Source organism: Rhipicephalus microplus, chromosome 4, assembly GCF_043290135.1.
Source record: "Rhipicephalus microplus isolate Deutch F79 chromosome 4, USDA_Rmic, whole genome shotgun sequence".
Classification (NCBI taxonomy): Eukaryota; Metazoa; Arthropoda; class Arachnida; order Ixodida; family Ixodidae; genus Rhipicephalus; species Rhipicephalus microplus.
Genome location: NC_134703.1, coordinates 141,420,540 through 141,444,702, shown reverse-complemented (window position 1 = coordinate 141,444,702; position 24,163 = coordinate 141,420,540). Strand labels below are relative to the sequence as shown.

Sequence of the window (24,163 nt, the reverse complement as noted above, 5' to 3'; positions counted from 1 at the left end):
TATGAGCATCAAATATAAATTACTTTTAATAAAAGATTATTCCTGCTCAATCAAATCGAACATATCCATATTCAGATTCGTGTCGATCTCTCGTGGAATCACCCGTTAATGATATAGCCACGGATAGGTAACCGAAATCAGCCTGCTATTCGTGAAGGCAATGCGTGTGACAGCAGTATTTCTGGCCTTTGGTTGAAATATAGGGATGTCCAGCAACGTGGCAAGTAAAACAAAAAAAAGCCTTTTTTTAAAGTGTTACAAGGAAACGCGTCCGAGACGCATTCCGATTAATTGTTTGCTTTCTGCCCTGGTGTCGCGCCTCATTCCCCATGGTGTGCAGAATTCCGTTGAGGCATGGTCTCAATTGGCAGTGCACCTTTGGACTGTTTCAGGTACCAGCTGTGTCCTGGTTGGGCCAGGATTCCACAAAAAATAAAAAAAAAATCTTCGTACCTTAAGTTGATGCGGGGATCGTTCATCTGTGCTCAGTTCTTTATTCTTTATTCTTTATTCATACATATCCCCGCTTTGCCAGAGGCGTTACAGCAGGGGGGTTACAAAGTTGAAAAAAATACATCTTCATTAACACTGCACACTTGCTTAGATGTCAAACAATTCCATTCGTTAATAGTTTTAACAAAAAACGAGTTTGAATACAGGTTCGTCCTGGCCCGGCACGGCTTTATTTTGTGTATGTGGTCTGTACGTTGAGATATGTAATCTGGTCTTTTTAAGTAAGTGTCGCTGTCTAGTCCCGTTTTTTTATGAAATATCTGGTATAAAAGCTTCAAACGCAATTTTTTGCGACGGGACGACAGTAACTCCCAGTTTAACTCCTTTTTCATTTCGGTACAACTCTGCTTTTGTCCGTACCGACCCAAAACAAACCTGGCTGCTCTGTTTTGTATTTTTTCTAATTTATTTATCAAACCTGTTTGTGTTGGGTCCCAAAGAGTACAGGCATACTCCAAGATTGGACGAATACAAGTGAGGTAGGCCGTGCTTCTAAGGTTAGGATCTGCACATCTCAAATTCCTTTGAATATAATTCAACGCTATCGCGGCTTTGGAAACCACATAATCCACATGTGCATTCCAGGAACAATCATGCGACAGCAATACACCCAAATATTTGTACGAGTATTTTTTATCTAATTTATTTCCTCCTAGACAAAAATTTGCATCAAATATTTTTTTTCTTTGTAAAACACACATGAACGCACTTATTTGTGTTTAACTTCATTTGCCACTTAAGGCACCATTGATGAATACGTGCAAGATCAGCCTGCAATTCAAGGACATCATGTTCTTTCTGAATTTTTCTGTAGACTACGCAATCATCAGCAAAGAGCCGTATACTTGAGCTTATATCTTTGTTAATGTCATTTATAAAAATTATGAATAGCAGAGGCCCCAATACAGATCCCTGGGGGACGCCCGAAGTGACCTCTAGAAATTCCGACTTAGTACCATTCAGGACAACACATTGGCGGCGTTGTGACAGGTAATTCTCTATCCAATTAAAAATTCTCTCATCTATATTAAATATTCGTAATTTTTCGAGGAGCAGAGGATGCGAAACAGTGTCGAAAGCTTTACTGAAATCTAAAAAGATGCAGTCTGTTTGCCCACCTAAATCAATTTCGGATACTAGATCGTTGTAGAACTCGAGAAGTTGGGTCGTACAGGAAAAGCCCTTACGAAAACCGTGTTGAGTCTTTGTTAACAAATCGTAATCTAATAAATGCTTCATTAGAGCCTTATATATTACATGTTCAATGATTTTACATGATATCGAGGTAAGCGAAATAGGTCTATAATTCGTGACATCTTTTTTAGGACCTCCTTTGTGGATCGGGACTACATTTGCCACTTTCCAGTCTTGTGGCAACTGGCCAGTGCTTAGTGATTTTTCAAAGATCAGGTAAAGGTAGAGCGAAATGGGGTTAACGCACTGTTTTAAAACTCTTGGAGAGACACCGTCAGGGCCGATAGCTTTACTGTCGTCGAGATTCCTGAGCAAGGCCTCAATACCGCTGACACTAATTACAAGAGGTTCCATGAGAGGAACACTGCTACTTGTCAAGGATGAGCTCAATGCAGATTTAGGAAGAAAAACGGATTGGAAGTAGTTATTTAGGCACGTGGCTTTATCCGTATCATTGGAAAGAGTGCGTCCTTCGAAAATAAGTTCATTTATTCCAACCGGATCAGACCCACATCCCTTTAGATATTGCCAGAAAGGTTTAGGATTTGTACTCATATTTTCATTCAATCGTTTAAAAAAATGCTGCTTTGCATTTACTGATTCTTCTTTATATTCACGTGTTAGCTCCTGTAGCTTCTTATAATGAACTTTACCTTTCGTTTTTTTTGTATTTTTTGAATACCCGTCTTCGTTTCTTAATTAGTTTCAGGATACTGTAAGTCACCCACGGTTTTTTACGTTTCTTAAGCTTAGCCGAATCCATACTTGGTATGTACTGCTCTGAGAGTTCGAGTATCTTATTTTTAAATGTGTTCCACAAATACTCTACACTGTGTTCCTCTACCAAGCATTCAAATACAGGCAAATAATCAAGAAGCCTTGCGGAAATTGACGGATAGTCGCCTTTGTCAAAAAAGAACAACTTTCTTCTGATACTCTTCGTGATTTTTTGAATTTTTGTTATAACGCCTGCTACTACAACCTGATGGTCACTAATGCCTGGAATGATATCAACGTTACTTACTAAATTAGGGGAGTTACAAAAGAGAAGATCAAGGGTATGCTTAAGTCTTGTGGGTTCTAAAACGTACTGTATCAACCCAAAAGTGTCAACAATGTTCTTCATTTCTAGGTTATTACGGCTGGCATGCAGCACCTCGCATGAGTGACTTCGCCATTTTAGATCGGGTAAATTAAAATCACCCGCTAATAATATCGTACGGTCAGACGCCTGTGAAACGATGTCACCTAATAATTGCAAAATACTGGAGTTCGCGGCGGGCGGTCGATAAAACGTCCCAGCTACAAAAGAAAAATTGTTACTGACTGTAACAGTACTCCAGACAGATTCGACAGCGTCATTACCGATATCAAGATTAGCGGATGAAAGGGACGAGTGAACTAACAAGAAAACACCACCCCCATGATTCGGCCTATCTTTACGGTAGGCAGTATAATTGTTAGGAAACACTTCATGATCAGAGATGGATGGGTTGAGCCAAGATTCTGTACCGAACACGACATCGGCCTTCACGGTATCAAGCAAGCCAGCGAATTCGTCTATTTTGTTTATTACACTTCGGCAATTCACTACTGCAATAATTAAATCACGATGAACGCAGATGGTACAATTTTCCTGTCATCGTTTAGACAAGGCAACGACTTCTTCCTTTTCATCATCCCAAGTAAATGCTCTGCCGTTTATAATCAGTTTATCGGCTTTTAGCTTAACCAGGTTTTTCTTATCCGCCCTTTTCGCTTTACCATATTCCCAAAGCTTCTTTCGTACAGTGCGCGTTTCGAATGAATAGTCCTGCTCAATGCTGTACTGTGTACCTTTCAAATTCTTGGCTTTTTTAAGGACGACCTCTTTTTCCTTATCAGATGAAAAGTTCACAATAATTGGCCTTTTTTTCCGTTCATTAAAACGACCTACGCGATGTGCCCTTTGAACTGATGTCAGTTCGTATCCGAGTTGGGCAGTGCAGATGCCCTTAACGAGGGCCTCAGACTGTTCCCAAGTTTCATGCTGGTCATTATCGTCTATCCCGTAAAACACAAGGTTCATTCTACGGCTTCTGTTTTCGAGGTCGATATTTTTCTTTTGAAGAATTCGCATCTGATGAGTTAGATTCTTTATTACAGTGGCTTGCTCATGTACCAATTTCATGACGCTTTCTATATGGCCCTCGGTCATCTCTAGCTTGCTCTTTATTTCAGCTATGTTAGTATCACTGTTAGTTATCCTAGTATCAATATTCTCTAACTTACTCATAATAGTATCCTGCAACTTCTTCAAATAATCCATTTCACCTTTATCGAAAGGCCCAGGATTGAGCTCAATGTCTCCAGAAAGTAGTAGAAGAAGAGCAACATATAGCACTCGGTTCACAATAAAGCGAAAACGCTTCCCATTAACTCCAGTGCACACTCGCACCGTGGTGCTCGCGACACATGCCTTTGTGGGAGGAGCCGGCAACGCTAAAAGTGCTTTAGGAATTTCAAGCATACGAACAGCACTAACCTGCAAGAGCAGAAGTGTTTTGAGCTTCATGTCGGCAAGCGTGCCGGCTCCAATTCCCACGCAGCCAAGGTGTCGCGCAAATATATACGCCAGTTCTGGGTCACATGATGTTCCACACATGCAGCGACTGTCGCCGTCGTAATCGCTCACGCAAGCGGCCCAACAAGGATCGCAGCACTCCTCGTCCAGCGATGAAGATGCTCGAGCTGATGACGCTTTGCGTGATGTATCCGCAGATGGGATGGCAGAACACACGTGTACCGTATGCCCGCCGAACGGCTGATGCGCAGTTTCCGTCCAAAAGACCGCAAAAACCTGCAAGAGCAGAAGTGTTTTGAGCTTCATGTCGGCAAGCGTGCCGGCTCCAATTCCCACGCAGCCAAGGTGTCGCGCAAATATATACGCCAGTTCTGGGTCACATGATGTTCCACACATGCAGCGACTGTCGCCGTCGTAATCGCTCACGCAAGCGGCCCAACAAGGATCGCAGCACTCCTCGTCCAGCGATGAAGATGCTCGAGCTGATGACGCTTTGCGTGATGTATCCGCAGATGGGATGGCAGAACACACGTGTACCGTATGCCCGCCGAACGGCTGATGCGCAGTTTCCGTCCAAAAGACCGCAAAAACCTGCAAGAGCAGAAGTGTTTTGAGCTTCATGTCGGCAAGCGTGCCGGCTCCAATTCCCTTCTGCTCGGTTCTGCTCGGTTCACTTCTGCTCAAAAGATCGTTCACCTATGTTTTTTTTAACTTAATGGCAGCGTTCGGGAAAAAAAGAAATGATGGCAGTAACATTGCTCAAGAGAAGCGGGGTAGGTGTCCGGTTCCAGGAACAGCCTAACGAAGAACTCGTGCACATGACTGCCGAAGAACGCATGCGCGTATTCTCGTTCATCTGGCCGCCGTGCTTCGCACTTATCGACTCGGCGGTTGATGCTTGCGTGTTCAGGTTGAAAACAATGAGTGGCTGTACCTGACTAAAGAAGGTAAAATCGCACCGCAAGGGTGAAGTAATAAATGTGAGCCCAGCAAATTGTAATGCTATACGAAGTGAGGCTGGCAGCTGTTATGGATCCTATCTCGCCCAACTGTTAAAAGAAAAACAAGTCGCAGTTTCTCCGCAAGTGCGAAGCAATGAATCCCATGGGATGTAACACTGAGAACTGCTAGCAGATGGAAACGTGCAGAGTGCTGCTCACGCAGAAATGACGCACAAAGAACAACACACACAGGACGAGAGCTAACTAACAACGTTTACGACTAGACGCTGAACGCGCTGCTTAAACAAAAAAAAAAACGACGCGCGAAACGTAATCACAGGTACAGATATGAGTACGAACTAACGAGCGTCCCTATTGTTACTCCAATTGTTACTGAAAACTCCTATGTTACTGAGCGTCCCTATTGTTACTGAAAAGTGCGCTCTTTTCGCAAACGGGGCCTGCCCAGCGAGCGGGGTTGACCATTGTAGCCCAGGCAACTAACGCAATCATTCCGGCGCAATCATTCCATTGGCTAGTAAAGGGTCCGTTAGACCCCTTACTAGCCTATGGCTATGGGTCTAATCAGTGTTGTGCATTTCTTGAAATGTGTTCATAACAACCTCAATAAAAGGGGAATGCACACGATTCTCCCTACCGGAGGATAAGCACCGGAGGACAAGCGCTAGCGCACAAGCACCTAACCTCTCGCGCCCACGCTTAAGACAAAGTACAAATGGGAGCTAAGCGCGCGTTGGCTCATCGCGACGAGCTGGGTGCCGAGCGCGGGCTGCTTTTTTACTTTTTTTAGTTTTCCTTTATATAGATGCGTATACATATACCGTGCGTGACGGCAGCGTTGGCAAAAAAGAGCCGAGACTACATGTCCATATGATTGCTATCGCAATGAAACGCTGTTGAAAAATGTAGAGGAGATCTACTTTTTCCACAGTCTCCTAATTGCGATGAGAGTGGAGCGCATCAAACAGTATACGCGAGCCACCTGCGGTTTATCACCGCCGAGATAGCGTGCGCGCCGGCGATCGCAGCCACGCCCTTAGCAGCAAAGTGCAGTGGTTGCTCGAGCGGCACCCCCTGCTTCTTTTAGTGCTTTTGGCAAGACGTGCGGAGCTCTTCCTCAGTTCTTCCTCTATAGGCCTCCCGGTGTGGAGGTTGGGAAGGGGGCTGGTGTTATACACGCGCCTTCCGAGTGACAACAGAGATGTGCCGCATCGTTCGATCTCTGCTTCAGCCGTTTTGGTCTCCCCCACTCCTCACCTCCGCTCATGTTTTTGCCCGTGAATAGAACGTACGATGCCAGGGGAAAGACATGAAATCCGAGTGATAGTGAATCCATCCTTGCGCATAAAAATCTGAGCATTGATACAAAAGTATGTTCGAATAACAATTTGGAATTGATACGGGACGTAACGTCGACGGCAAAAACGCGCCGAGAGTGCCCATATAGTTTCTATCGCAATAATAACAAGGCAATCGCGCGGACCGGTTGTCGCGTGTGCGCTATCGGTTCGCCGGGGTAAGTCTCGCCCATGTTGCAAGAGGCGATGAACGGAAGGGTGGCTGGAAAGGCTGCATGGTGGGCTGAAGCTGAGGCTGAGGGGTTGCGTCAACATACGTAGCGGGCATACCCGCTGCAAAGGACAGGTCGTGCGGTAGCTTCGGCGTAAGTTAGAGGGGCGGGTGCTGGAGCCACTTGAGGTGGTCTGGCGACCACTTGGGTGTAACTCAGGGGTGCAGGAGCTGGAGGTTGTGGAGAGGGGGGGGGGTACGTATGCAGGCATGACCTCTGCTATTTCCTGCTCAATCGCTCGACGGATGGGAGGAAGAAGGGTAGTGGCCAATTGTTCAACAGCCGGCGGGTGGGCAAAGGGTAGGAGAGGGAACTGGCACGCGATTTCCTCACGGATGAAGGACTTGAGGTCTGCTATCAACGCCACTTGGTCACAAATGGCCTCCAAGCCAACAAGCGTTGCAGCTCGTGGTGGGGAGCGACGGGTCATTGAACGCTGCCGGCAGAGCTCCTCGTAGCTCTGGCACAATGTGATGACCTCAGCCACTGGGCCGGGGTTTTAGGCGAGCAGCATCCTGAAGGCATCATCGTCAATGCCGTTCATGATGTTTCGGATCTTGTCAGGCTCGGACATGCGATTGGATTTGTTGCATAATTCTTGGACATCTTAAATATAGCTGGTGAATGACTCACCAGCCTGCTGAAAGTGTTCACGTAAGCGCTGCTCGGCTTGCAGCTTACGAACGGCAGGGCGGCCAAAAACGTTGATTACAGTGGTCTTAAAATCGGACCAGGTTGCAAAATCAGACGCGTGGTTGTTGTACCACAAACTGGCTACGCTTGCAAGGTACAACACCAAGTTGGTCAACTTGCCGTCCTCGTCCCATTTGTTGGGGATGCTCACGCGCTCGTAAATGGCGAGCCAGTCCTCCACGTCAGTGCCATCGACGTCAGTGAAGATGGGTGGGTTACAGATTCTGGGGACGCCGGGACAAGGGGGGGCATAGGAGGTGGCATTGCTGAGAGGTGTCATGGGGCATAGTGGATGGCAAGTTATGTGATCGAAGCTCCAAGGGCATCAAAAGCGAACACAGCACTCTCCAATAATTTGTTAAGACGTTTATTAGCTGGCAACCAGTTGGAAAGCCTCAGCTACCGATCGCAGTCTTTTCTGACCATGCTCATAAAGTGTTGCAGAGCCCTTTTTTAAGTACCGACCACCATTGATGTGCCACCGATGAACTTCGTAGAATACCGCTCATTTTCGGCAGCTATGTTCTTCCTAACGCTTTTCCAGCACCTGGTGAAATGCGTCTCCCTGTCGCTAATGACGAGGGATTGCCGGGAGGAGAAAGCCATGTCGCGTTAGCATGTTGTCTGCAGAAAGATTCGGGGTTAATGTACTTAGGCATACGTGGATTTTGAAATTGTCAGAGTTAAGAAGAAAATGGAGGCCGACGCCGACTGCAGGTGAGAGAGCGCCAGGAGAGGAGGTAATTGATGGTACTTTGGTTTCACATGGGCGTCGGCAGAATTTTCTCTTGAGGACTGCTAACTCTTGTTGAGTTGCAGTGAATGAGGGGGGGGGGGGTTGTTCACAGTTGTGTAACCATGCCAGCAGCAGAAGTAGTCAATTGAATTGTAGGGCATGTGCTTGCGAGGAGGGTACGCTACGTTGACAAACTACAATTGATGCTTAACCACATTTGACATGACGTCTGTATTAAAGGGCCTCATAACTAATACTGTTACGGCGAGTTGTGATGAGATGGTTTTATTTACAAGAGGTTCGTTCGTTTTCGGTGGCGCACTGTGATCTTGCCAAACTCTTCCTCTCCTTCTCTGCCTTTCACATGTCCATTACATTCCACCACAAGCAGACAAAGCCCGTAGAGTGAGTTAGGATGCACAAGGAGGGTGGAAGAGTTTGAGCCGAGTAATGTGAGAGAGCTGCGTTTGGTTCGATCGTCGACCATTGGACAAAAGACAAGCTATCACGTAGGTGAGCTGGCTGAGACGCTCGAAAACTAAAAATGGGCCTGAATATCTTGGCAGAAGCTTTTGACACAATCCACTCTTGCCTCGCGGTGTCCAAAGCAGCACCAAGTCATTTTTTTTGAACGATACTGGTTCGTGACGGTCGTCGTATTGTTCCTTCGAACGACGTTGAGAGTTCAAAGACGGGCGATTTGGCGGGCTTCTTCTGCGCGGCACAAGGTGTTCAATACAGAATCGTCATTGTGTAGAATGAAGGGCAAGAAAGTATCCAGACGACTTAGTGGCACCCTGGCGTAGAACCGATAAAATGGGCTCAAGTTCGTTGTTTCATGATTCGTCGTGTCATACGCGTATGTTCGGCAGGCTAGCCAATGTGACGACTATTACAAGCATAGAGAGCAACCAGCCGCTTGATCTTCTTGCATCAGCGATCCGGCAAATGGTACGTGAAGAACTCGGGCTGTGCGCACGAGTGGCACACAACCCCAGCACTCATACCTTCTACCTGCCACCAGAGTTCAAGCGAAAAGTTGCTTTCTTGTCCTGGCTCCAAGCGGCAGAACGAATTGAGGATTGTGATTCCACACCTCGGTATTAGCCATGTCTCTATGATAAAGTCCCTGCCTATGACGCTCGATCACAACGAGGACAGATGCGTTTTTATGCTCTTGACTCTTAGCCGGACTGCATCCCACTGCGGCAAAGACAGCACCGATCCTACTACCAAGATGCAACTTACGACCAATACAATTGATTCCAGAGAGTGGCAGAAACCCGTTATTCGCGTGATAACAAGCTTGCTGCCCAACAGCAGCAGCCCAGAATTTCTTGCGATGAATATAGTATAAACTGCGACCCTCCCGTGTGCTACAACTGTGGTTTCACTGGATATATTGCTTGGTATTCGTGTCAACAACGCTGCCCGTCACGAAGGGCACTAGCCATGTTTTCGCCACCAAGACCCGGTGCATCATATGACCTGCAGACAATCGACTTGTTTCGAAGGACCGTTTTTCGCGTGAGACAAGACCCAGTGATTCGCCAGCATCTGAGTAGAGTTTGACACTGACATTCAACCATTCTGGTCGCTTGCCTTCTTCTCTGCGTCGTTCTCCTTTTCTTCACTCCCTTTCACATGTCCGTTACAATAAGCATAAAATTGATAGCCAAGCACTCCAACCAAAATTTCCCTTCCACCAACTTTACTCCTGCATGGGGTGTTTTCCCGAAGCACTTTCGAGACCTGGCGTGGCTCCATTGCAAAACGCTTGATTGCCTTGTATAATGCTTGAGTTCCATTTCTGCAGGGGTTCTGAAATTTATTCTTTGAATTTATGGGGTTAACACTGCCGATGTCAGTTTTCTTAATGTTCTAGCATTTAAAAAAACGATGCCTGTTCCCACTGTTTCTAGGAATATTTCAACTGTCAATCACCTACGGTGCATACTTTCATACTGCAGCTCGTGGTATACAGGTATGTGCCACACGAGTCTGCAGAAAAGGGTTTGATGACGTACATGATGTGATTTCTTGTAATTTATGTCATATACCAGCAAGAAATATTCGTCCCAGCCTCTCATTCTCCCATACTAATTTTGGCCTACTCCTACATAAGAAGACGATCACGAGAGCACCCAGACGAAGGCTGCTAGATAGGCAGACTGACAGAAAGGCTCAAAGTTCCTACAGTTCTCTAAAAAATACTTCGCATTTAAAATATGGACCCCAGTATCTGCCACTTCAAGGCGTTTATTTGGGCTAGTTGATGTTGAGTGAATGTTTCCATGTTCCATTGAACACGCACAAGCATACTAGAAAGAGAGACAGGATGTGTAAATAGCAGTCGTCCTGTCCTTTAGAACTGGGCCAAATGCTGTTTCTGGCAATGGACGATCAGGCAAAGTGGTTGTTTGCAGTAGACTTATTAAAGGGTGCTGCTTTTATTTATGGGTGGAAGTGTCATCACATGTATCAAACTTGAAGATTACAAACTAGCCCCCAATGCCACCTTATTAGCATTGTCACAGTTTATAAATGCAATAGGGTCAAAGAGACCATTTTAGAGAAATTCCGGCATTGGTGCTGGCATCGTTGGCTGGGAGTGAAAAATCATCTTTTGTATAAAAGAAAAATTCAGAAAGATGCAAATAAAATTTTAAAAAAATATCTTCACTTGAACCCAAGTCGTTTGCATGGTAAGCAGATGTTCTACCACACAGCCACACGTCTGCTTAAAAATTCAGTGAAAAGAATTTCTTCTGCTTAGAAAGGCAGTGCAAAAAATCATCCATGCTTTACAAACACATGTGTTCTGTATACAGGCTTCACAATACAATATATAATATCGCAGTAATATAGTTTGGTACAAGTGTTCATTGCCATCGGGCGTTAGAAAATGTATTATCATTACGACTTTTTGGTTCTAAGCCAGTCACCCATCATAACAGGCAGTCACATTGCTTGCAGGTATTCGCTTTAGGACTACACTGTGGGTGCATAGCTTTCTTATATATATATAGTGACACAATTACAATACCTATTTTCATTAGGTCCAGGTGGGACTGTGTAAGAAATTAAACCTCTTATTTGTGTAGAATTATCGAAGTCGTAGTGAGGGAGGATAACACAAGCGCCTGATTCTGCCCTGCTTGCTCTGTTTACACCACTTTTCTCGGGCTTCATCCTGTCACTCACTTCTTTTCCCCATTAGTCGTTTTGCCTCAGTCTCCTACATGTTACCTCTTGACTTATCCTTCGAGGACATCGTGCCAAGACTTCCTGCTCCTTAATTTTTCTCTTTTCTGTTTATAGACCAAGTGGTGTGCAAACCTGGTGTTCTTTTTTTAACTATCTGCAAGGCTTGTTTGTGTGCTTAAAGACGGAAATACGAGGGAGCAATCTTGTGGACGAGTTGGTGATACAACAGTGCAAGAGAAGGAGAAAAACAAAGCAAAACAACTCCAGAATGCTTTGTCTTTCTTCTCATCTTTCTTGTCGTTGTGTTCTGTGATGTCACGAAGCTTTAACATAGAAATTCGGTTTTCAAGGGAGCCTGTTCTCAGTCAGAAAAGAGTATTGTCGGCAGTACTGACAACTGGTTGAGTTGGTACTGATTGATGAGTGGCTGCGTGTGTATTGCGCTGGCAGTCACAAAAGAATATTATGAGCCTTTTTCTTGTCCACCAGTTCCTGTATTTTTTTTGTGAAAGTGTGCTCAGAGCCTGTTTATCATTATGTTTGAGCTTGGGAATCAACCGGTTGCACTTTCATTGCAGAGTTACCCGTGTGCCAGGCGACGATGTTTACTGGGCAGTTCCACATGAAGGAGGCGTTCTTCATGGCGCCTGGTAGGCGCTGGACCGAGGTTCCTACCTTCGATCAGTCCCAAGGGCAGCTAGCAGGATGGCCACACCAGCCTTCGGGGGGCCAACTCGCAGCTCCACAAGGCAGCTCCACTACTGCACAGCAGTCTTCCCTGTTGATGAGCCCGTTGGGATTCCAGAGTGGGCTCTCTACAAAGGACGGCAGCCAAGGTGTGCTTTCGAATGAGCAGCCGCAAGCTCTAGCATGTAGTGCTGAAAGATGGCAAATAACGAAGCAACTAGTAAAAAGTTGTGGACCACGCGATGTGCAATAGAAGAAAAGAATACGATGGAAGCAACATTACAAGATCAGAAGATGGCAGAATAGGTCAGGAAAGAGAGAGGGGTCGTACAGAGAGAAACGGACCTGGGCTGGTCACAGAATGCATAAAGCAAACGAAGGGTGCTCATTAAGAGCAGTAGAATAGGTGCCAAGGAATTGAAAATGCAATTATGAAAGCCTGAGAGTTGGATAGACTTGTAAAATTGGGAACGTTGCGGGGATAAAATGGAATTAGCTCACACAAGATAGGCTAAACTGGCAATTGTTCCAAAAGGCCTTCGTGCTGAACTGTACATAATCAGGCTGCCAATGACTATGTTGCCTTCACTGTGTGTGCATTTGTGGCATTTGCAAAACCTTAGCAGCAATCTGTGCCGTTTGCCATCGCAACGCAGTTGTATGCCAACTGCTGCACACTAACCCCACTTCTCATTTTTCTCGCTGTTGCATATCAAATGGGTGTGGTTGTATCACACGAGAAGGAGGTAGGCGAGAAGTTAACTTCTCGTCACCTCCTTTTCTGTCTTATGATCATGCCCAAAAATACGCATGACCATAAGACAGAAAAAAAGTTTTGTCTGAAATTCAAATCCTTGACCCCTGGGACCGGGACAACACATGCCGGGCACGCTATTCACTGCGCCACAGCCACATACATTGCGTGCTTTGAAAAGTGCTACAGTCATGTCTCCTGCTGTGCTTTCACAGCGTTAAAATGTAGTAATGCATCATGACCGTAACATCTGCGATTAGTTTCTTCAACCCGTTGTTTCTATGCATCCATCCCATTCGGCGCGTTTCCATAAGGGTAGTGAAATTTTGTCAACTTCTAATGCACCCCCTGGTGGCGACCTTACCCCAAGCGTCGAAGTTGCTCATAGCACCACCCATGCTAATCCATACTCAATAGTTTGCTGACTCTCCGACGCCCGCCAATTTCGTCCTGTTTTAACTTCGCGTTCGCAACTCACCCGGCGAATAATCACGGCTGGCCAAAAAGATGGCATGACGCATGTTGTGTTTCCCTCTGATCAGAGGCGACAATGAGATAAGGTGTCATGCGGGTGAATTTTAGAATGTATGAAGGGGGAAATCAAGGTGTCTGTTTAGAGTCGGCGCCAAACGATTTGCTCAGTCTGGGACAGTGATTTATGGGCTGGTACATACAGAACTTGTCCAAACAAGCCGAATCCCCCCTTTGCGGAAGCTGAGCGACAGGAGCGATGGGAGGCTGCTCTGCGCAGTGCACGACCGGATGATCAACTCTAGATCGTACGCTGCGCTATAGGGGTCGCCGAAGCGCACGGACTTTTGGCCACCTAGAGCAGCCTGAGGGCTCATAGTCTTCTTCCCTGACCCTCTCCCCCTCCCTCACCTTATCCATTTCTGGCGTCATTAAAGTTGTTTCCTCCTCCTCCTCCATCTGATCAGGCAGTCGTGTTCAATAACTCTAACCTGTGCGGATGAGCTATCTTAGCCTAAGTTCGGCGTCGGACCAGTCATGCTTTTCTGGCTGTCACACCGCTTTCTCTGGTTCCGCTCTCACCGTTAACTGCTACAGCTACCACAGACATCTATGGCTGCAACGGTTTGTCTAAACATTAATGATGGACGTTAGTGAAGGGATGGAGATGTGTGACTAAGTGGCAATGTGGGGCGCTCGCGTTGAATGGTGCTATGGTTGTCAAACATGAAAAGGACCTTGTGCGAGCTCTATTACATCTGTATGCAGTGAACTGTAAGGAAAAGCTTCACTTTCGTATTATACAAATTCCTATGACTGAGGAATCTAAATTGACCATGTTTTTTCGCATAAACTGCACTCTGCAACATCACACTAGAAGGGGTATTGCACTTTCACGACTAAGTGTGAAGTGTTACAAGAGAGACAATGCCAGATCTCAGTTTATTTTGTGAAGAAATGTTAACGTGCATTGTCTAGCATTTCACTTGTAATAAAAGAGCGAACATCTCATGGGTACTTAGCGTTGACAGTTATCACATAGTGTCAGCAAGGATGTGGAAGATCACTTCATTGGTGAGCTTAGCTGTGATGATAGTTGTAACACATTTCTTTGCTGTGCACAGTATTGCTTCACACTTGTGCTACTGTACTGTGCTTATTAATGTTGGCAGGCTTTGCTTTTCTCCAGGGCTTCAGCTGCATAGTTTCATTATGGTCATAGCAGTCCACTGTATGTGAATATTCCTATCTCACAGCCTGAGAAATATATCAGTCGAATAAATCATTCACCAGTTATCCCCTGGCAGATGCACTGCACTGAATCTCAGAAGAAAATTTTGCAGATTCTATTTATAAAATATTCGATAAAACCTTTTTAACGCATGTGTCTACTACTGTATGGCAAATAACCCCATTTCCAACCCTTGGAAGAAAAAAAAAGCCCCTGCATGGGTAACGAGAGACCTATCACATATTTGACACCTTTTTGATAAGAATGCCTTGTGTAATGATGGCTGGAATTGAAGCTTGCTTAAACGTTAAAGTGGGCGACTTCTACTTTTAAACAAAGAGCTGAAGGCAGTGTTTGCTGCCGAGAGATTTATGCAAATGGCTGCTGGGAGCAATAGCAACACTTAGAACAGCTGTACAGGTTTGTTGTTTGATCGTGAAGATCGAAGCAGCATAACACTACACACGTTGGCACATTCAACAGGGCACATGTCCTGTTAAGTTGCAGGTTATATAATTTTGGCTTGTGTGAATAGCGAAATTTATGTTTGAAGTGAATAGTGGTTTAGGTCGAATAATTTCTAATCAAGTTGGAGTAGTATATATATCTCATATCATAAAGGAAAAGGGGCAAATTTGTCACAACCAAACTAACCTGCACAATATTTCTTTTTAATTGAGTCAATGCCTGTGCAAATGCAACTTTTCTTTTTTTTTTGCATCGAAGTTGAAACAGCTTTCAATTGTCACAAGGTTTGACCTTCGTTACAATGCTGGGGATAGCCTGTCCAATGTGTAACATTTTAAAATTTATTATACTTTGAGCATGTAAGTTGGTATAACGAGCTTTTAAACACAAAAGAAAGTCATTGTGAGGGTAATATTTTAATTTAACCTTCAACTGGAGCTTTACTGCAGTGTGAATTTCTTTTTGATACGGGGTTCATGGCTTAGCATTACTGAACTGAAATGAAACCACTGCTACGGGGTGTTACGTGCAGACTAATATGCACCTATTCGTTTGTTTCCTGTAATTTGAAATATTTAATAATTTATATTTTGTTCAAAAAGAATTTGAAAACTGCATTATTTCTTCGAGTATTCACACAAGCCTAATATAATTCCATGCAAAATAATATTAATTATTGAGCATGGTTGTCTGTACATTCAGGCATGCTCAAGTGCATTTCACTGCGTGGCTGAGGCTGACACTGGCTTTTGCAATTATAGCAAAGTAAAAGAGGAAGCACAAGTGAACAAAACACATCGCATTACCTTTAGCTACTTTGAGATCGTTGCATCTAATCGTACCGAAACGCACACAACTAAGTGGACCCATAATAACATGTCTTGTCACAGTATATTATGCCACTAGTCTGTACCCTGCTTGTTTTGGACGGAAACAAGCAGTTCTTTGTCTTGAAACACGGCTTCATTGAGCCTGTTATTGACAGAGTCAATGTTGGGTGTCCCAGGTGGACCACCTGATAGTGTGGGCTCCATGGGTGCATCAGCAGCAATCACGGCACCCCTGCCGCAGCAGTACGGTGACTCGAGGTCACGACCTGCACCCGCGACGCGGAAATCCCGCACTCCGGCCAGTGCCCACAATGTGGGCTCCTCCTCAATACCTTCTTATAACCTATACTCAAAAAGTGCAGCAGGTGAGAAACCATATTTTGGTCCCATGTATGTAAGGGAACACCAATTAGTATGAGAGTTTGTAGGGACTACTCAAAACTGTTCTATAAAAAAAGAACTTAGAATACGGGCAGGGACACTCATATAGTCCATGAACTGGGCACAGCCCACCTCAATAACTGCACTGCCTGCATGTCGACCGCTCCAAGGAGGGCAGAATAAATTATTGAAATGACACGAAAGTTTCACTTTAAAGAATTTTGACTTTTATAAAACAATTTGTATCTAGGAAGCATGTTTGTGATGAAACATGAAGTACAAACCAATAATAAATGTTGACAACCTTCTCGTTAGAGATGTCAGACGGAATGTCGTTGCCATCACAGAATAGCTATAGGGCATGTTTTGTTGTGAGCTCACTTAGGTTTGATTTGTGCATGAGTGCAATGATATGCGTCATATCTCATATTATAAAAGAGCGATCGGGGGACGCGATGCTTTCATATTGAAAATAGTCAAGACACAGGCATTTGGATTGCCAAAGGCTGCATGGCGTTGTCGCTTGCCTGAGGCCTGTCTTCATGAATGGCACGAACAAAGAGATATCTTCAGCTGCATGTTGACCAAGAAACGTTCTTAAGGCTGCAAACAAAAGCAAGATCTGGACCTTGAAGGCTACATTGACAGACCCCTTAAGAAAATCCTTGTAGACAATGCTTGTTTAGATAATAGTCTCTGGATTCCTGTGCAGTCGATGCGTGTTGAGAAGTGGTCCTAACTCTTTCGTTACCGTTAAGAAATGGCTATTTTCTACATGTCTCAGCAATAAGGTTACTGCGTGCTTCAAAAAAACTCCAGCACACAGTGTAGCATATCAATTTATGCGCAATCAAAAGCTCTATTAAAAAGATATTGGTCTTAAATCAACCAGAATTATTTGGAATGAATAAATACGTAAAAAATGTGTAATTTTTGGTTGCCAGCTGGTAAACAGTGCAATAAAAAACACTATATATGTAAACACATTTGAAACAAGTATATTTCAGTATATACATTTTGAAGATGAATGACTCAGGAATTCTGTATTAAATAATGATTGGTCTACACAATGTTCATGATAACATAGACAAAGCAAAGGTGAACATGGGTGCTGCTCCTTTGTTCGTGCCATGCAGTGAAGCATTGCTTGGTTCATCGTCAGGCATAGGTGCACTCTTGCGCATTTATCAATAAGTTTTTGTTTTTGTTACAATAGGAGGCCTGCAGTGGTTCCGTTGTAAATTGATGCCCGCGATGTGATCAATCCTTCAATAAATCAGATGCGCAAAGAACTTCACTAGTTCATGTAGTGTCACTTTTTTCCATGAGGCACATAGGTGTACGTTTCAATGCATGCATTCAAGCACATTTATTTGTATTTTTGCAGATAGTGTTGAAAAATAATTTTTTTTCAATCATAAAATGTCTTGCGCCGCTCCATAGTGCGGGGCCGAAATGTGCTCCATCAGCCTTTTTGAAGCTCTGCTGCCGGTGCTAGCACATTGCTCCTCAGCGATGTGTGGACCTCGCACGTAACCAAAGTAACTCTTGAGATTGGGCACAAAGGTCAGCAGGTACGCACGTGCAGCAGAGGAGACATTTTCAGGCTGTAAACAAAAAAGCAACGCCTGAGTGGCTGCGAATGCCGTACTGACATATCGTATCGTTTCCCTGAGAGCTTTAAGCTGAGCTACTGTCATTCTCGAACTCAAAGTTTGTCATCAGCCAATTCAGCTGTGGTCACAAGATAGCTTCGAGAATTCATGCTCGTACAAAAACGACGCCATAGGGGCAACTAGTGTCACGATATGTGCCCCTCTGTCTGATACAATGATACAAGCGAAACTAAAGCTGCTGCAAAGTGGTTGAAAATGCCACCTCCACACTTCACACATGCAATTGTCCTTCGGAAATATTTTTTTGTAGAGTATATGTTCCCCGACTCGAAGCACCAGCTCTCTGGCGAATAGCTGGCATGTATTTGAAACAATTATTATCGCTCAGCATGGTAAGATTGTGAAGCTGACTCCTTAACTTGATATTTGACTTAGAAAGGTTTCTTTTGATCACCGAGCGTAGATGTTACTGTAGCATTACCACGAGTGGTGTGCACTTCTCACGAGTTTGTAAGCCCAGCGAATTTCCCCAACAACACACGTACAATAATGCATGCAAAGATCTGTAAAAAACTCTCTTGTCTTGCGGGCTGACACGGGCTTTTGGAATTCTAGCTTAATAAAAGAGGAAGCACAAGTGAACAAACACATCGCATTACTTTTAGCTACTTTGAGATAGTTGCATCTAATGGCACTGGCAATGCGCACATCTAAATGTAATCATAATAACATGTTTTGTCACCGTATACTATGGCATTAGTCTGTATTCTCTTGTTGGAACAGAAACGAGCAGTTTTTTGTCTTAAAACACTGCTTCTTTGAGCCCGTTATTGACAGAGTCGATGTCGGGTGTCCTAGGTGGACCACCTGATAGTGGGGGCTCCATGGGTGCGCTGGCAGCAAGCACGGCACCCCTGCCGCAGCAGTACCGTGCCTCGGGGTCACTAGCTGCACCCGTAATTCAGAACTCCCGCACTCCGGCCAGTGTCCACAGTATCGGCTCCTTCTCGTTACCTTCTTATCACCTTTACACAAGAAGTGCAGCAGGTGAGAAACCAGATTTTGGCCCCATGTATGAAAGGAAACACCAATTAGTATGCAAGTTTGAAGGGGCTACGTAAAACTGTTTTATAAAAGAAAAAAACTCTGAATACGGGCAGCGACACTCATATAGTCCATGAGCTGGGTAGGGACCACCTCAATAACTGTGCTGCATCCATGTCGACCGCTCCGAGGAGGGCAGATTAAATCATTGAATTGACACGAAAATTTCACTTTAAAGAATGTTCACTTTTATAGAACAAGTTGTATCAAGGAAGCATCTTTGTGATGAAACATGGAGTACACAACCAATAGTGGTGTTGATGACCCTCTCGTTAGATGTCACACGATATGTCGTTGCCATCACAGGGCGTGTTTTGTTTGTGAACACACGTACATTAATTCACGGAAAGGTCCGTAAAAAACTCTCTTGTTTTGCGAAAAGGAGCAAATTCAAACTGATTAAGAGGATTAAACACTGCAAAGTGCTGGGTGCAGGACAAACAAAGTGAACATAATTAAATCGACGATTCGAAGCATCGATCACTCGGGAGCAATTTGGATAGGCATGGTAACGAAAGAGTTAAAGCCAAGATGAATTAGTCACTACACAAAATGAACTGCCAGGTTATTAAATTTCCCATTCTATGTATGCCTTTTGTGTGGGAGTTTTATTTTTGTGTTTTTTGTAAGTGCTTGAACTTATTGAAATCCATGTGTTACTGTAATTACTGTTTCGGTATGCACGCAGTCCCCTGCAGTCTGAGCCACCCCCAAGTCTGCGGACGGAACCCCATGCGGACTTGCCGTTCCCGGGAGGACATAACAACATTCACTAGTGGGAGAGCGATGAAGCCCTCGTCATCGAGGCTACCTATGCACCCGTTCTCTATGCCAATGAACGCAAGAACCTGGGTTCGGAGTTCCCAAGTAAGTACACTTACATTTTTGCCTAATACGCCTACGAAAATTAAGCCGTTGAAACAGGAACCATTACACATTCAAAAGGTTCAGCTTTTTCAACATTCAAAAGGTTAAACTTGCGATGGGTCGTGTACTCTTGTTGCAAATGCAAGCACAGTTGACTGTCCCACCAGTGTCTTTGAATGGCACTTCATGGCTGCACTGTATGACCAGAAATTCCTTTGCTTCTGTTCTTTGTTTTCTGTTCTTCGACAGCAGTTATGCTTTATTTCTTTTTACTTTGCTGTCAGCACATTTTCTGCTGCTTTCATTGCTGCTTCAGTTTTGTTTCTTCACTATATGCCTAGAGCCTCTCCATCCATACCAACACTTGAAGTTAGTGTCAACATTTGATGTGTGCCACTATTCTCTTGCAAACCAGTCAGCTCCGAATATACACTCGACTGCCGTATTGGCGGGGGGGGGGGGGGAGGGGTCTTCAATCTACCTAAAATTCCAGTTCCTCGTTTGGGATTAGGACCTTGTAATATTGCGGAGCAGTCTCACATTGGCTAGACCATGAACCGCCACTATTTAAATCATTTTTACGCATTCCAGTAGTCTAGTATGATGTCTGTATGTTGTGAAAATGTAGTAGAATTTAGGTGGAATCTTAATATACTCTGTAAAACTATATGAAAGGAAATCATGCAAACTTATAGCAATGTCATAAAGAACTGTTTAATAGCTATATTATGGCAGAGCAGATATGAAGTGCTGTGCACAGGACAAGTAGATCCATAAGAGGACCTCCATGCACTCGGTAGGAAATGAGGACGGAAAGGCTTTACCGATGCCCATCTTCTCACGTCTAAAGATCACACCATTTGTGTGTGTGTGTGGGTTGGTGTGTTTGTTTGTGTGTGTGAGAGAGAGAGAAAGAGACTACCACTGGAATAAAAGGGAAGGAGCGCATTCGTGACTGTCTTCGTTTTGTGTGTCCCTCTTTGCAGGAAAGGCTGATGGGAAACCGGGCGGCCATTCGCAGTCGGATGTCAAAGGCATGTAGCGTCTTCGTCTTTGCGTCTTCCTGTTTATTTTCTGTCTCTCCTTTGTCGCTCTGATGAAGTGTGCAAATAATGAAAGCCTTTTTCGGAATGTGCGAGAGATGGACGTACTTGCAGGATAGGTGACATTGTGTTTGCTTTGTTTTCCTTGCAGACGTGCAAGGCCAAAAATTCGTAACATTGACACAATGCCACATAACGAAAAAAAGAGGAGTTTAATAAAACGAAAGCCTCTTTTGATGTGCTGATATGTTAAAATTTCATCCAGACATAGCATATCGTGTTGTACATTAGAACACTGTTATGTTCATTATAAAACAACAGAGAAAATTAATGCATAATTTGTAGAATTAATAAATATCATAATGACTACCCAAGACAGAGCTGAAACGTGACTGTGCAATGACCTAGCACTTGTGTTGAACCCAATAGTATCATATGCATTTTATTTATTAGTAAGGTTTGGCTGCGGAATTCGCATGATTTTTTTTTTCACAATAGATTAACAGATCTGTCGCCTGCATTATAGCGTTGTACATTAAAAGCTAGTTAATATGGATTTTATGCGACTGGGAAAAAAATGTTCTAATAAGCTGAATGCTGAAATATTGAAAGCACAAAAAAACTACGTGAATGCCTCCTGTGTCAAGACAGCTGCATTTGCCTGATGAATATGAAAGCCGCAGCTTTGGTCATCCTGCCACTCCGTTCTCAATGTGACCATTGCATTTAATTCCAGGCCATCTTGAGGAGCGGTCGTGCTTAACGTTCTGATGGTTGTGTAGTGAGGGTGGTATTCTGTTCTGAGACAAATGACTTTCAGTGCACTCTCACATTAGCGATACAGTTAAACCTGCTTATAAACAACCTCAACATAACAGATTCCTCGATATAACAAATTTTTTAAATTCACCGTCATTACTCCATAGGAGCACATGTATTTTCAACTTCTATGTAACACAGTAACGGCGAGAGGCAACCTTGATATAAAAAATTTTCGCCACGAACAATATAGGAATTTTGCCCCAGATTTTGTCATTCTGGCACGAGCATGCATCTTCCAGGGGTTGCCCTGCCGAAGACGAAGCGGAGGCGACGCATACGGCGCACTCGTGCTTCCGCGGACTCCCAGGCGAGAGTGAGCGCTCATTATTACACGCGGGTGTGCGTGAGTCAGGCAGGCGGACCTGCGCCCCACGAGCCAGCGTTGCTGCCATTTTTTTCATCGTGAGCGCGTGCGCCGACGTGGTCTCTTTCTCCCTCCGAACCAAAAACAACAAAAAAGGAAAAGTACTTTTGCATTGGCAGTGCCACACTGCGTATGAAGGACGCTTTACTGAATAGTCTTCCGCGGTATCATGTCGTTCGCTCTTCGTTTTCGACACCGTATTCGCGTACATGCTTCCACAACATGTGGATGGTGTGGCCCCCAATGATGTTCATCTTTACTTTTTTTGTTGTGCGGACAGTCATGTATTCACTACTGAGGGGATGTCAGATTAGGTGCTGATTGAAACTCTCCGAAATCGCGATGAATACCACGAAACTTTGTAGGTCCACACGTCATGCGCTTCTGTCTTGCGCCGCACTGCGAGTTCGTGAGACCAAAGCCTTAGCAATTAGCTGGTTAGCTCTGGCAACAACATAACGTCGTGTTAAGTACAATGCAATGAGTGCGATAGCAACAAATCGTAATGTTATACAAAGTAAGGGTGGCAGCCAACTCTTTTAGATCCGATACCACAGAATTCATACAAGATGTTCGGGTAAGCGAATACGGCCATTTCAAGCAGAAGTGCTCTTTTCACACAGTCTCTTCGCAGTGAAGGTGGACTAATGCTTATCAAGATATCACGCACGCCAGAGATCACGACCGCACTGTTAAATAAAAGTTCCTACAATTTGCACTCTTAAATAAACTCTTCTACATTTTTACCTAGAGCTGTTCTGGTGGTATTTGTGATGATAAATGAGCTGCGGAAGTTGGTCCAATGCCTCTACGGTGCTCAATGCAACTTGCTCTTTCACAGTGCATTATGGTCACAAAAAAAAATGAGTTGTTCGCTGTTGCGAACGTCAAAGCAAAACGGAGGCTACTAAGGGACGCTTTCATTCTACAGTATACTGTACATACTTGGCTAAGGACATGTGTAAAGACCACGGTGTAAGAAGTAGCTTAGGTGAGCGAGCGCGCTCGCTGGGCGCGCCGCGGTAAGGTTCTGCTTCCAGATAGCGCCAACAGATGGCGCGCGAAACTAATGCCCTTTAGGGTGCCTTGATGCCCGCGCGCTCGCGCGCATCGAGGCACTCTAATGCCCACGGTGTAAGAAGTAGTAGCTACTTCTTACACCGTGCTAATGCCCTTTGGCTCTGCCTCCCGCATGCCGTGCGCTTGCGTCCCGTTCGCGGTGTAGGACCGCTCTGCCGAGGGCAACCGAAGCGCTGTCAAGGACCTACGAGCGGTTTTTACGTATTATGAGGCCTAGTCGTTGACTTATTGTTCACAATGGGTTGCCCAGGAACGATTGGCGATGTGCGGTTCACTTTGGCTGGAGACTGCATATAACTGATTAATTTTTCTTAATAACGTAAACCGAGGCCTGAGCAGTACGTTGGAATCGACATTAAGCTATGGCATCATGGAACAGGTTCTGGTGCGACCACGCTTTGTCGCAATCGCATGATTACACAACTTAACGTTTTTTTTTTTGTTTTTTTTTAGTGACGTATGTGCTGTTTTTTCATCAGCTGTACCTGGCGCCACTGGTTCAAAAGCCAGGGGCATCTCTCCTTGCTATTCCGCTTATATTGCCGCGAAAGCTTTGTACTGTTTGTTTTGTACGTGTTCCTCTGACCTATGGTGCAACGCACCTCGGGGGATAGGCCATGGATCGTTCGCGTTGAAAGTTACCGCCACAAGACTTTATCACTTTTGTGCGCGATACGAGATGTCCTAAAAGTAACTACAAGAAACTGGAACAGTGTCTTCGACATTGTTCCACATTCTTGTCGTTACTTGCGGGCGCTTATCTCGAAAGTTTTTTACGGCTTTTAAATTGAGCACGGCCTAAAGCACCAAGCACTCTGTTCTTCGACGACCGCCGTGCACGTTTGTTGCTGTCGCCGGCCCCGAGTTGTACGGTTCTTAGTTGGCGCTAGTCCGCCTAATGAACACTTTCTTTTAGAAGCGTTTTGGTTCTCTTCCTGACCGTCGGACTGCCGTCATCACTACGTGACAATACGTAGCATAACTTCACATCAGGACACATATACCAT

General features: G+C 44.6%; 1 protein-coding gene across 3 annotated transcripts in view; it reads left to right on the top strand.

Annotated features, from left to right (window-relative positions):
- The window catches only part of LOC119171474 (uncharacterized), a 168,251-nt gene that overhangs the window by 115,702 nt on the left and 28,386 nt on the right, over positions 1 to 24,163 (top strand). For all 3 annotated transcript variants that reach the window (XM_075893688.1, XM_075893689.1, XM_075893690.1), the window contains 5 exons: positions 12,017 to 12,274; positions 16,056 to 16,244; positions 18,735 to 18,923; positions 19,669 to 19,847; positions 20,834 to 20,881. In XM_075893688.1, coding sequence (XP_075749803.1) covers positions 12,017 to 12,274; positions 16,056 to 16,244; positions 18,735 to 18,923; positions 19,669 to 19,847; positions 20,834 to 20,881 — 863 coding nt within the window. The remainder of the gene's footprint in view (positions 1 to 12,016; positions 12,275 to 16,055; positions 16,245 to 18,734; positions 18,924 to 19,668; positions 19,848 to 20,833; positions 20,882 to 24,163) is intronic.